At 35.0% G+C, this 14274-nt stretch overlaps 2 protein-coding genes across 4 annotated transcripts; both read right to left on the reverse strand.

Annotated features, from left to right (window-relative positions):
* Window positions 1–536: 536 nt before the first annotated feature.
* On the reverse strand, window positions 537–2240 carry LOC135075885 (organic cation transporter-like protein). Of its 3 annotated transcripts, none has more exons than XM_063970346.1 (4): window positions 1872–2240; window positions 1400–1807; window positions 1257–1318; window positions 537–698 (listed from the first exon to the last, which is right to left on the reverse strand). In XM_063970346.1, exons 1-4 carry the CDS (start codon window positions 2189–2191, stop codon window positions 589–591), a joined length of 900 nt encoding a protein of 299 aa, XP_063826416.1. In that variant the 5' UTR covers window positions 2192–2240; the 3' UTR covers window positions 537–588. The 3 variants fall into 3 exon arrangements, with proteins under 3 accessions (XP_063826416.1, XP_063826415.1, XP_063826414.1); XM_063970345.1 differs by having other exon boundaries at window positions 537–778; window positions 1073–1318; XM_063970344.1 differs by having other exon boundaries at window positions 537–1318.
* A 3596-nt stretch (window positions 2241–5836) lies between these two features.
* LOC135076246 (organic cation transporter-like protein) lies at window positions 5837–11809 on the reverse strand. Its single transcript, XM_063970729.1, has 4 exons — window positions 11614–11809; window positions 8405–8765; window positions 7910–8317; window positions 5837–7692 (listed from the first exon to the last, which is right to left on the reverse strand). The coding sequence occupies exons 1-4, from the start codon at window positions 11642–11644 to the stop codon at window positions 7002–7004; spliced, it is 1491 nt and encodes a 496-aa protein (XP_063826799.1). The 5' UTR covers window positions 11645–11809; the 3' UTR covers window positions 5837–7001.
* Between the last annotated feature and the right edge of the window lie 2465 nt (window positions 11810–14274).

Genomic DNA, 14274 nt, shown 5'->3' on the forward strand with positions numbered 1-14274 from the left:
CGTAGGTACAACTAGTGCGACCTGTGCGACGCACTGACACGAAGATTAGGGAAAAATTGCAGTTATTTTATCGTTTTGCTTTACATAAATTAATTATTTATATTTATGCTTAATAATTATATTTTTCCATTATCTGTTATAATATAATTATTTTACAACAAAATACGTACCTACCTAACTCATATTTACAAGAAAGGATTAATCATATTATTTCATGAAAATTTGTTGGTTTTCGCATGCAAGCCACGATAATCCGAGTAAAATTTAATTTTATATTTTATACCTATACAAAAATAAATAACTAGGTTAGGTATATTATCTTCAATCTTTATGGTTTATGTATTTGTTAGGGCTTAGCAAAGTAACGTGCGTTTATCTATTGTTAAGCGTTGCTTTAGATAGAAATCTAAAAACAAGTTTGCGTAAGTTCTGTGGTAGTAAGAGACTACATAAAATTTAACCACTTTCATAAAATCTGTAGTACAGATTTCTAAGACATTCCATACAGTAACACAAGACAAAAAATAAATGTTAATAGTCTTCAATTTTATTTTATTATGAAATGCTTGAATTATATTAATATCAATCTTATGTTACATCCTCAGCTATATCTACCCCGGCCTCCTGTTCTCTTGTTAGTTTTTTACCAAGCGCTTCGCCTTCCTCTAATGTCATCATTAACTCACAGTCTTTTGTCTCTGGCAAAAGTAAACATAACAATGCAGCTATCAGTGGAAAAATGCCAAAAGCTACGGGTGCACACCATTTACCGAAAGGTCTGAAATCAGCCACAAACGGAGCTATCATAGAACCTATTCGAGCCATCATGGAAGATATCCCAAAAGCGGCATTTCGGACTACAGTTGGAAACATTTCTGAACAATACAGATATACTACAACAAATATCATATAGCTAAAGAGAACTCCAATGATTCCAAACACGAGGGAAGCTGTGCCCTCAGGAACTACTGCTATTATCAGCAAGCAAAAGCTTGTTGCCAAATTAGAAAATACTACAAGCGTCTTGCGTTTCAAAAACTTCATCAGAGGTATAGCAATTAGACATGCGCACAGGCACACGATGCCGCTGGCCATGACATTAACGTAAACATCTCCCGTCAAATGGCTAATGTAATAGGCCATTCCATAGAAACAGTAACTGCACACGAGCCAGGTGAATGACATCACCAATATATTCTTCCTCATATTCGGTGTGCGAAATAAATCAATGAGAGAGCCTTTCCTCTGGTTCTTACTTCGGTGCTCCAATTGATAAAACTCAATTTTGTGCTGAATTTCATCCGTAGGCAATTTATTACTGAAACAAACTGTTATCTAGTAATTCTAGTTCAATAATTTAAGGTTTTTAACGAGTGAATAATTACGAAATCAAACTCACATCTTAGCTACACGCTCCATCAAAGTTATGGCCTTAAATGTCTTGTTTGCAGCCAAAAGCCACCTCGGAGATTCTGGTAATATGCAGATGTATACCAGTAGAATAACATTTGTCAAGGATATCACCAGCAGGAAGTACATATAATCCCGTATAAAGTATCCGAAAACAGCGAGTACTATATAACCAAGTGTGAACGGCACATGGTACAGCGCCGATACCAGATCTCTTTTCGCACTTCCCACATACTCCATCAATATCACGAACCCTATCACCATCACTCCTCCAACAGCAAAGCCTAAAGCTGTTCTCACTATGGTAAAACTCCAAAAATCAGGCAGGAATGAGCACATTATGCCAAAAAACACGCTCATAATAACAGATGCCAATAAGGAAGGTCTTCTACCATACCTGAAAAATTATTTAGTCCACATAAATTAAATTCACACCATGAAAATACAGCACACTGACTTACTTATCTGATGCCATTCCGAAAACCAGACTACCACTGAGAACACCAAATTGAAAAAACGTCTGCGTTAAATCCTTCAGCCAAACTCTTTCGCATATCAAGTTCCATTCCATGACTATGGTTCTGGAATACTTAGATTTGTCGTAGATTGGATTATCACAACAGGTCTCGTTTCTGTCAGGACAATGATACTCCGCAGGAGGAGCCAAGAAAATAATAGCCATCTGATGGAACGCGACTCCGACTTTATTGGCAAATATAATTATACACAAAAACCAGTGATATTTTCCAAAGTTACCGATCAATTCATTTATTAAGACCATGATTAGATGTATTACCTAAATTGTTTAAATTAAAATAACATCATGTCAGTGTCATTGCAAATTCAAGTAGGCGTTGCATTGCGGAAACTCGGAACTAGACTAGGTCGCTTTATTAAATGCATATCGAAAATTATTGATTTTAAAACCTTTGAAAATGTTGAAAAAACATCTTTCAAAAATACTACATAATGTTATCACAGAATAAGTGTTAGGTCCTTTATCTCCCTGCTTCCATTATAAATGGCGTACGGCGGCTCGATTTTTTTCTCTTAAATTGAAGCATAATATTCTTGACTGTGTTGGTAATCGATTGAACATCATTTTAGAATATGCGAAAAATTGAAAAGAAATGCAGATCTGTAAAGATTTTTCATGAATGCATGGCACCTGAAAGATAGGAAGAAAGGTATAAAAAGAATGTAACTGCTCATAATGGCCTGGCTTTCCGTGTACGCTAATTCGACATTTCATTAGGATATTATGCTAACTAGATGGCTATTATCTACCATTACTAAAGTGCTCGAGTCATCAAAGGTAATTCAGTTAATAAATAATGTTTCCGCGTTGCAATTTTCGCCAATTGCCCAATTTGCAATTTACTGAATTTACTGAAGATAGATTGCCTGGGTACCATTCCTTTGTACCAGCATCCTTATGCTATAGGTGAATAATCAACTCTGTTTTATGATACAAAACCTACTGTTATCTATGGGGAAATGGGGACTGTGAATTTGCTGAAACTATACGTCACGTTATGGGTGACAGGCAGAAAGAAGCATAAAATAGTCCGTTTAGATATAATATGGAACGCTTTGTACCTATGTTTGTACTTGCTATAATTAATACATACCTACATATTATTATCAGTGGAGAGTCAATACCCTAAACTTCCTTTGTACAAAATGCATGCGATGACATTTTATTACAGTATCTATTACATACTGTGTTTAAATCTGTTTTAAGCATTAATGTCTTGTGAGAAGTTAGTGGTATAAAGTAATTCACTAAACACCTCGAAATAAAACCGAAACATCACATTATTAGCAGGTAGGTACTTCAACATTTCAGTTCCATCACCATGCATTTTTAACTGCTTTGTGATGAGCAGTATGACTAAGCATTTATGTATGCCTGTTAATTTCCGGTAGAGTGAAAATGCATATAATATTAGTAATAATAATGGAAAATACTAACTACTACATTACGTTATGGATAAACGAAATTAGTACATAAATAAACACATGACGCAAAAGCATGATACTGTTCACATACAACCATATAAATAACTATCTAAACTGACTACAAAAGCGAACAAAGAATAAAATGGCGTAAATGTCCATTTGTTTGAGTAGCCAGTTTCCATCAGGTCTTATCTTAATGTGTTCCCTCGTCTGTCTAGATACCTACCTACCTACAGTAGACGGCACATCAGGGCAATTTTATAGAATTGCAACAAGAATGTCACCTGCTTCGTTCAAGCAGGGCAGCAGATAATGGATCCAGTAACAGGTTCAAGGACTTTGTAATTTTAACAATATCTTATTGTCTGAAGCAGGTGGTCTTACCACTAGACCACAAAGGCGGTTACTTAGTTACTCTACTTAAGAACTGACAGTAACCAACCACACGTGAGCAGTTCACCATGATACCGCAATATTCATAGAGCCTAAGTATGCAGTATTTTCCTCAGTGGAACCAAGGATTTTGCAGGTTTATAAACGTTTCTGTTCGTTAAATAAATACATTGCATAAAACTGTAAAAGTCAATAATTTGATATTTCTTTATAACTTTCACTGCATAAAATTACATTATTATTGTGTAGAGCGGCATAAGTTAAAGAGGAATCGGCATAAATAAATAGGTACATGGCACTAATTATTATTATACTCTAGATTTATGTATATTAATAAAAACCCATAAAAACACGTGTATTACCTATATCAGTGCGTCCGCGTCGTTATGAAAATTGAGAGAAAGAAAGAAAGAAAATTGGTGGAAATTAGATTTACTTTGGGAACAAATATATTGAAAATTATAAAAATGCATAGATACTGACCTTGAGTCTTCGCTGAATAAAAGAATGAATACGTAGCGATCCGGTCAACCGCGACTCTAACCAAATGGCCAAACATTGTATTGTACTCGTATTGTACATTGTACAAAATGTTACAACCTGACATCACGGTGTTTGCCTTACTACAAAATTATGGAACGTGAAAAATTACACTAAATGTATAACTGTGATCTTCCTACAGCGTATTAGCATATTTATTCTTTAGCTGACGTAGAGTAGATGCATATGGCACCCTTAGAGATGACACCATTAACTTAAAATTTCAGTGCAAAACTTTTAAATTTCTTTGAAAAGCACTTCATTCTAGACTTGACAAAGGAGTTTATTAACTGCAAAATTCGACTAGTAATTTTGAAATCAGTAAATTATCAGTCAATTAAGTGAATCTGGAAAACCATGTAGGTAAAGTCACGCGCAAAAGTATACTTATTATTTGTAGGCCTGTCATAGCTTAGACCAATGACATGTTGATTGATAGTGGTGATAATAATGATAACTTAAGTGAACTCGGAGGATAAACTCACAGTTGTCACAACTGTACCCTCAACGATAACGAAACGCTCAGTAATAGGTAAACAAAACAAAGGATAAAGTACAGTTTCAACATCGATTTACTAACAGCTTCAATTGAAACTGTCTTCCTGAATAATTTGATCTATCAGCTACATTCTATTTTACTTCCTACTCGATAAAAAATGTGAAACTTGGTCTGCTTGTAATCAATCAAGGACCAAAACAAGTAAAATTAAAGCTACTCGTGCTTAATTTAGGAAAAATTCATGCAGAGTGCGCGAAAAATAGCAAATAAAAAACTAAAGAAAAGCAAGAAACAAACTTGAAAATTTCTGATCGTACCACCTAACTTAGTAAATGTCAAACTGCCAGGCTACCAAATTGCCAATTCGCTAAAAGATTGATTTAGAGACTAGTTAATTTAATCACAGGTGTCCAGTTGTTCTGGTTTCAACTTTCAGAACACATTCACAGACAATTATTACAAATAAATATATTCTATTGTATTCAGTCAGAATATGGCATGGTTTAAGAACGACTATCCCGATTGGTTTAACCCTCGTTCCTGGTTTTTGCTGCACCTGACCTAGTAACACTAATCACGCACGATCTAAATACTGCAGTAGAAATTAATGTTTTTATTAATTGTCGATCAACAGAGCGCCAATAGCGTAAATAATTACGTTACTCGCTAATAGCCTTGACTGCGAGTCGAAATTCTATTGTACCTACTGACTAGCTTTTGCTCGCGGCTTCACCCGCGTGCAATTGAGTTTGTCACATCGTCATAAATTATAGCCCATATGTTATTCTGGGTTATAAACAATAATACTGTAAATTTTCATCATAATCCGTTTAGTAGTTTTTGCGTGAAAGAGTAACAAACATCCAGACATACAGACATCCATACAAACTTTCGCATTTTTATTATTAGCAGGAAGTAAGGATTGATAGTTTTGACACCAAACTACACATGCATCCGCAGCTTTATTACCCGACTGCGCTAGAAAGAGGGTTATGTTTTATTATTATCGAATTGCGAATAACAACAACAAAATTAATTTGTTTACATTTTACTTGCGATGACGTGTAATTCATAAGAAATGTGGAAATAACAACTGTGTACTTATTGCTTCAAACACATTTAACGAACATTAAGTTGAAACTGCGCTATTTTCTTGTCTCATATTGTTGAACAACTGAGAGCTCATCTTTGTTAGACTCAATAAGCCGCCTATCACCATAGGTGTCAGATACGGTCAAAATTCGAAATCAAGTGTTAAAAAATTAATTCAATAGTTGTTAGCTAATTCAAGGTAGCCGGAATTAACCTCAAGTTTATGCAGACCTACATATTAAATCCTTTTCCTTTTAGTTGAAAGAAGTTTTATTATTTATTTAAATGTATGAAGTTACCAATGTGTCTTTCTTCACTAATGGCCATTAATAAAAATTCATGACTTCATTTAAATTTAAACGTTCCATTAGAACGTGCTATTTAGACAAACATAGAGCGCAAAACCCACAGTGGCCACAGTTGGCCGGTTTGTTCTCAAATAACTTTCAAGGAGCATAGGTAGATAGCTGTGAAGGGTAGCTCTACATCATCTACAGAAAAAGATTTATGGATATTTTTAATTTCATATTCATAACCATTCATAACCAGAAAGTAAATCTCCAATTAAGGACCTAGCTAGATCTACTTAGCTATTATTATGTTCGACAAGAACATCTCGTATTTCTAATGGATTATGCTTTATGTAATCTTATATCTTTATCACCAAAATTCAAGTGCCTATCGATAAAACTCATCAAAGTCCGGCCGACCACATTTCAAACCACATTGTGTCATCTTATAAAGTTGTTATAGGTGCTATTTTACAATAAAATATACATTTCTTGTATCTTATATGCCTCTCAAAATTCTTAGTTTGAGGGATAAATCAACTCTTCTGTCAATGAGTGCCTTTTATTGATAAATAGGCGTAATTTTGGAAGGCACTAAGTACGCTACGTTACAAAATGAATTTCACATTTTAAAAGATAAATGAAATTATTTTAATACAGTACGGTAGTAATTTATTAATTAAACACTGTTTATTATATTACTATCTAAGATTAAAATTAAATACATATTTCGTATTGTACAATATTTACAAAAGGAATGATTGTTTGGCACTAAATAATAAATTATTTTTTCTTTCAGACAATGCATTAGAGACTTACTTTTTCTCTTTCTTTCCGAACCGTTCTCCTTCTTCTATTGTGGTCATCAGTTCGCAACCTTTGGTTTCGGGCATGATGAATGTCATAAAACCGGCTAATAGGGGTAATATAGCGAACAATATTGGTGGCAACCACGCGGCCACGTCCTTCGACTCGATCACAAACGGAGCCACCATGGACCCCACGCGAGCCATCATCGACGATGTTCCAAGAGCCGCGTTTCTAACTACCGTCGGAAACAGCTCCGAACAATACAAATAAACTACAACAAATACTATAAAACTAGCTACGACGCCTATACTTGCACACACCACGGAACCTACGCCTTCGGGTATCACAGCCAGAACTATTAGACATAACGCACAAATAAAATTGAAAACAATAACAATGGTCTTTCTGCCAATAATCTTCAAAAGAAATACAGCGGCGAAAGTGCCCAGTAAAGTTACACTGGCGCTGGCTGCTACGTTCACGAAGATATTTCCGCTCAATTGACCTACGTACTGCGACACCCCGTAGAAACAGTACCCACAAGTCAACCAGTTAAGTGACATAGCAATTATGTTTTTACGTAAGTTTGGAGTCCGAACCAGATCCAGTATGTTTCCTTTCTTTAGGTTATTTTTCTCCACTGCAGCTTGAAAACTTTCCACGTCCGATTTTATGTTTTCTGTTGGTCGCCCATTCCTAAAACACAAGTAAAACATGATATTAAGTATCAGGTAGATACGTGTATGTATCTTTCTTCATAGCTTTACTTGGCAAAAGAAAAGTAACCAGGTAAACTAATTATTATAGAGAAAGTAAGGTCAACATAGGAGTTTTTTCAAAAGTAGTAGATACGTAGGAACTAGGATAACACGACATCGTAAGTACTTACAATTGAAGTATTTTAAACACTTACACTTTAGCAATGCGCTCTAAAATGTGGATGGCTTGGTCTGTTCTTCTAACAGCAATCAACCACCTCGGTGATTCAGGAACTATGATGAAGTACGAAAGCAAAACCACTCCAGGTACTGAAATGGCCAGTTGGAACGCTGTGTAGTCTCTGAAAAAGTAGCCAAACACTGGCAGCAGCATGTGTCCCAAATTGAAAGGTACTTGGTAGAGCGCCGATATGGTGTCCCGGTACTGCGTGCCAACAGTTTCCATCACAATGACGAACCCTGTGACCATAGTGCCCCCCACAGACAATCCCACGAAGAATCGTAATATAGTAAAGGTCCAAAAGTCTGTTGCATACGTGGCTCCGACGCCCATCGTCACTTGTATGACTACTCCAAGCAACAGAGGTTTCTTCCTTCCAAACCTGAAACAGAATAGAAATATACAACGTAGATATCTCTATTTTGATTATGCTTCAATTAATAAAAGTTACGAGTGTGAAGATGTTTACCTGTCTGCCGCCATCCCAAATATGACGCTGCCTATCAGCGTTCCTAACTGGAACAATGTTTGTGTAAAACTGGTAAGCCATTTTTTATCACATATCAGATCCCATTCTGATATAATAGTTGAGGTGAAGACAGAAGTGTCATATTCTGGATGGGCGCAAGGACACGCATCTGTGCTGTTGTTGTCGTCAAGGCATATATATGGTGTCTTAGGCGCCAAAAATATTATAGCCATTTGATGAAAAGCCACAGGAAATTTACTTAGGAATATGAAAAAACATATTAAGAGCTGAAATCTTCCAAAACTTCCAGTTATTCTTTGTATCATATCCATCTGGGGAGCGGTGTCTGGCTTTTTTGTGCCTGAAAAATAAATGAAACATGTTAAAAATAGTTTAGAGGAAACATGCGGCTATTAGGTAGAATTTATTTTTACATTTATTTACCTACATTTATTTACCTACTTGTGTGACGAATAAAATATAGAGACATAGTGTTATAAAAGCTTCATTCATAGCCCTGACACCATGGTTGTGACCTGCCTATCTATCAGAATTCAGTTAATATTAGATATTGACAATCAATAAGTAGTCCACAAAGCACGACAGAAGAAGTGGGATATTAATATTAACTTTTATGAAATTCAACTTTTTAGGATTCTACCTACTTAGTAGTTAGGCAACCTTTTGCAAACCAACCAACATTTTAGGAATTCAACATTGTGTACCTTTTTTTTATTTATAATTCTTTGGACAATTTCACACAGCGCCAGCTAGCCCCAAAGTAAGCAACTTAATGCATATGTTATGGGTGCTAGCTTAACGGATATACTACTTATACAGTCATATACTTTTTTTTTAAATACATACATATTATACATAGTACCTAACACCCAGACCCGTCACAGAAATTAAAATTCATCATTTCAATTTCTGCCCGGCCGGGATTCGAACCCGGGACCACTCGGCATAGTAGACCGTTACAACCACTACACCAAACGGCCGACATTTACCTAAGGCCCAGAACACACGGTGAAACGCAATTGCAACGAAACTGCAACTTCAAATTACTTTTGAGTTGCATCTAAGTTTCTGCCATAGATTCCGTTGAGAGACCACACATGATGCGACCATTTCAAACCGGTTTCAAACTGGGAGAAAACCGGTTTACCAAGGAGAAATTGAGTAGGGGACACCTCGCGTGTCCTCTTAAGTCAACAATAAAATTAGTTTTTACTGACGGTCAAACTGTACATCCTGTTTATATTGCAATTTAACAAGGGCTCAATCGGTTGGTATAAAAATGACAGAGGTTTTAGTAAGTTATCCATATACCTAGGTACTTACATACGACATTAATCGTAATGCAGTAGATACCTACATTGTATAAATTATAATGTTTTATATCCTACTTTTTCATGAGTATTTACATAGCGATAAATAATGGAGTAAGTAAATAAAATGTACGTTACAGTTGGATTATCTTGAATCACTTCAAACAATACGTAGAGTTTATTACTTATCTTATTTTAAAAAAATGTTGAAGGCCGAAACATGCGACAAGATTTTCATAAGAATATGTGGGTAAAAAGTTATTTTAGAATTTAATTTAATTTCTCTTTAGCAATTTTATATCGAATTAAAGCCTTTGCGTTGTCTTGCACAACTCTACGTAGCCTCAGCAAAATAATTTTATTCACTTACTTTCTTGCTAATATACGTATTTTCTATTCCTATTATGTAAATAAATATTTTATTTAGGTGTCATTATAATGTAGGTATCTGTTTTATATTGAGTTTTATATTAATGCGCCTACTAAAATCAATTTGTTTGGCGCCAGGATTATAGGAATTTTGCATACCTACCTACTCATAAAATGTTCATACATTAAGTACTTTTTAATGAAACTAGGAAAATTTCTAGAACTTAGTAAATAACTAAGTTAATAAACATCTTAACCTTTTGATTGTACAGGTTTTTACGATAATATTTAATTGGTATAGCAAAGTCCATTTAAGAAGTAGGCGACTGATAATATTATAGGTACTTACATAAACAAAAATTAATTCGTATAAAAATAATTAAGTCGTAATACAATTCTGGCAATTTTACTGACATACAACTTAATTGTAAATATTATATTCCAAAATAGATTCACGTTGGACCGATTGGTACAATTACTAATCGGAACACGAAACTAATGGCAATTAATGGGCATATGTAGGTAGTGTAGGTACCTACCTAATCTGTTTTTCCAGCTACCAATCGAATTTGATAATCGAACTCGGGAATTCCGAATCGTAGGAACCCAACTCCACAACTATTCACGATCGATAACAGAGGTAACTAATAGGATAGAGATGGCATAATATTTATGCCCTATATTGATCTCAACAACATGAGGTTACATAATAATTAAATTAAATACTACCAACTGGTTAACTTACGTTAACTACTCTCTAACCCCAGTTAACATTATGATGCTACGGAATATTCAATGTTATGAGTCATTGAAAACAAATAATAGGTAATCATGCATTAAATATTGTGTTCAACTTTTACGTGCGATATTAAATAAACACCTAGTTCATGTAATGTGGTTTATAAATCCCTTAATTTATTTATTAATTACTTACACCAACTGCCACATAACAGTGCGCTTACAAATCTTAATTTAATGGCTAGGAGGAAACAGACCTACTTACTTAAAGTAAGAATAAATATAGGTATCTTACACTGAATTCTTTCTAATTAATTAAGTCTTAGTTGTTTTTTATTACCAAATTACTGTGAAGTCTATTGAATCACACATGTAATTTAGTGCTACTAATGATTTCGTAATCAATACATTTTTAATGTTAAAAGGAATGTTTTATAAAACTCTATCTGCTACTCTCATTATGTAGGTATAATAAAATAACATACTGATGCAATCTTTCGGAGACATGCAGTGACATATGCGTTTATCTTTCAATAAAAAAAATATCATGTTTACAATAGTAAAAATGTGCGGAAACGAAACAAATTCAGTTCGTTCTTATTCCATTGTTCGGTGCCTAGACATAGGTACAGGTTTTAAGAAGGGCTAAGTCAATATCCTTGTCCCTTGCCAATGCTGCCTCTCCCAAGGTTTAAAGCCTTAAAATATTTGCAACTTATCGGGGTCACTGTGCTTGCTGACACTTAACACTTTCACTATTCACCAACTTACCATTCTCATTATTGTGGTCTTGCATCTCCATTATACTTGTCTTCTGGTTGATATTTAAAAACTAGTTTTATTTATTCACAACTCGCGTCGAGACCACATTAGGGCAACGGCACAGCAGTCTCCTCGGCCAACAAAACACTGACTGACGTTATTTCGCGACTATCCGTGCGTGCGCGCCACTCTCTTCGTAAATTGTCGTTGTTATTTTCTAAACGTGATACTAACACGGTGGTTTACAATAATGACAGTTTTTCTTCGAGATAATAACAATGAAGCATTAAAATAAGATGCTAAAAAACTATTTTCCGAGGTTCATGTTTATTTTCAGCAATACCTACTACTTATCTGCCTTTCAAGACTTTCAAGCCTTGTTTAAAATTTGATACGGTACTTATAGCGTTAAAAATCGCATTAAGCTCCAAAGAATTCAGTTTGAATGACTTTAGCCGTCTTTGCTGTAGTTATCTATAGCTTAACTTTGGCTATATTATGTGTCGTAAGTTCGTAACACGGTACCTAAATCACCCTATGGTAACAACAAGTAAGTTTTCTGAAGAAAGATCAAAATAGTCATGTCATCAACCGTTGCGGTCTATTATAAGGGGCGAGAGATACCTACTATAGGAATGTACTTATGAACCCACTTAGAACTTAAATTTCTTTATTGATGACAGAACAAAAATAGCTGGGATCACTCTGACCCTGCCAACCCCAACCGCTAACTCAATAAATTTGTTTACACGGGATTTTTTTAGTAACTACCTACTTACTTGCTACTAGTTATTGTGTTACAATCTATGTGCTATACGACATCAAATACCTACTGCTTGCCACAAATCAAATGTTTAGAACATAGATTTAATTCCTATACCGTATGCAACGACTGGCGACAACTACAGGAAATATTGTTTCCATTACATACAAATTTAATTAATGTCGCTAGGTATTGTTTGTCGTCCCAGGCGCGGATCCAGCCCTCAAAAAAGGTTGTGGGCACAGCCACCAAAAATTAGCAAAGTGAGAGTTGGATCACTACATGCCCAGACATACATATAGTCCAGTCAAATTAGACATGAACCCTGCAATAATTCGCATACAGCTGAAAATTGGTACGAATGTTTGGAGCACCATTATGAATTAACTGTGAAAAGTCCCCATCGATCCGACGTGTGCTAAAAAAAAAATTCAAGGTCAAAGTTAAAAAATACGGGTTTTTGAGATTTTCAGCCAAACGGTAAGTTTTATCACAAAAATATGTATGACAAGGTTTAAGATCATACAATTATCTATCAAAATTGTCTATACACTTTCTCCTAAGAGTCAGCGTTTCTGAGATTCGATGATCCGAAGAGTCAAAAAAGTGTTTTCTTCATAACGGTCTTACACATAAATCCAATGTGATATCGCCTCGTGCCACGACTCAGCATTGTATCATGATGTGTTGTCGACGTCGAATATAAAATAATCAACCTCAATGTCGTCTGTCATCTTTAATTATCGAAAAATGGGTGCAACTTTGACAAAGGACTGCACCGTGAGTTTCTAAGATACAAAGTTTTCGTGTCTATTATGTTTAAGAGCTCTTATATGCACACGTCACTACTCTACTTGTAACTCTATGGTCATTCTTTTAGCCCGACCAAGTTAGACATTCCAGGTTATAATAATTCACATAGAGCTGAAAATTTGTGTGAATGTTAAGAACACCATCCTAAATGAAATGTCAAAAGTCCCCGACGATCCGTCATTTAAAAAAAAAGTTTTCGAAGTCCCAAGTTTTTTGCATTTTTTGGCCAAGTAGTAAATTTATCATAAAAATAGATAAGAAATAATAGTAGATCATAAAATTATCTACTAAAATTGTCTTCACTCCTTTTTCCTAAGAGTCACCGATTATGAGGTAGAACGATTCAAAAAGTTAGTTTTGATGTTCTCGTTATATGCACATGTTTCCACAACACCTATGAGGGTTATTTGGCGTATTTTTTTTACCAGGTTTCCCCAGTAGGCCTTTTATAAGATGTATTTGTTATCCTGTTCAATTCAAAACTATTTTAATAGAGTTGAAGTTGTGGACTTTTGGAGTAGTTAACAGAATGCGAATTCTCCAACTTTTTGCATCGTTACCACATAAACGGTGACTCTTAGGAAAAAGGGGCAAAGACAATTTTAATAGATAATTTTATAATCTACTACTATTTCTTATCATTTCTTATGATAAGTTTACTGTTTGGCGGAAAAATGCAAAAAACTTGGACTTCGTAAATTTTTTTTCCAGTTGACGGATCGCTGGGGACTTTTGACATTTCATTAAGGATAGTGTCCTCAACAATCACACAAATTTTCAGCTCTATGCGAATTATTATAACCTGGATTTTCTGACTTGACCGGGCTAAAAGAGTGACCATAGAGTTACAAGTAGAGTAGTGACGTGTGCATATAAGAGCTCTTAAACATAATAGACACGAAAACTTCGTATCTTAGAAACTCACGGTGCAGTCCTTCGTCTAAGTTGCAAACATTTTTCGACAATTAAAGATGACAAATGACATTGAGGTTAATCATTTTATATTCGACGTCGACAACACATCATGGTACAATGCTGAGTCGTGGCACGAGGCGATATCACATTGGATTTATGTGTAAGACCGTTATGAAGAA

Source organism: Ostrinia nubilalis, chromosome 11 (assembly GCF_963855985.1).
Source record: "Ostrinia nubilalis chromosome 11, ilOstNubi1.1, whole genome shotgun sequence".
Lineage (NCBI taxonomy): Eukaryota > Metazoa > Arthropoda > Insecta > Lepidoptera > Crambidae > Ostrinia > Ostrinia nubilalis.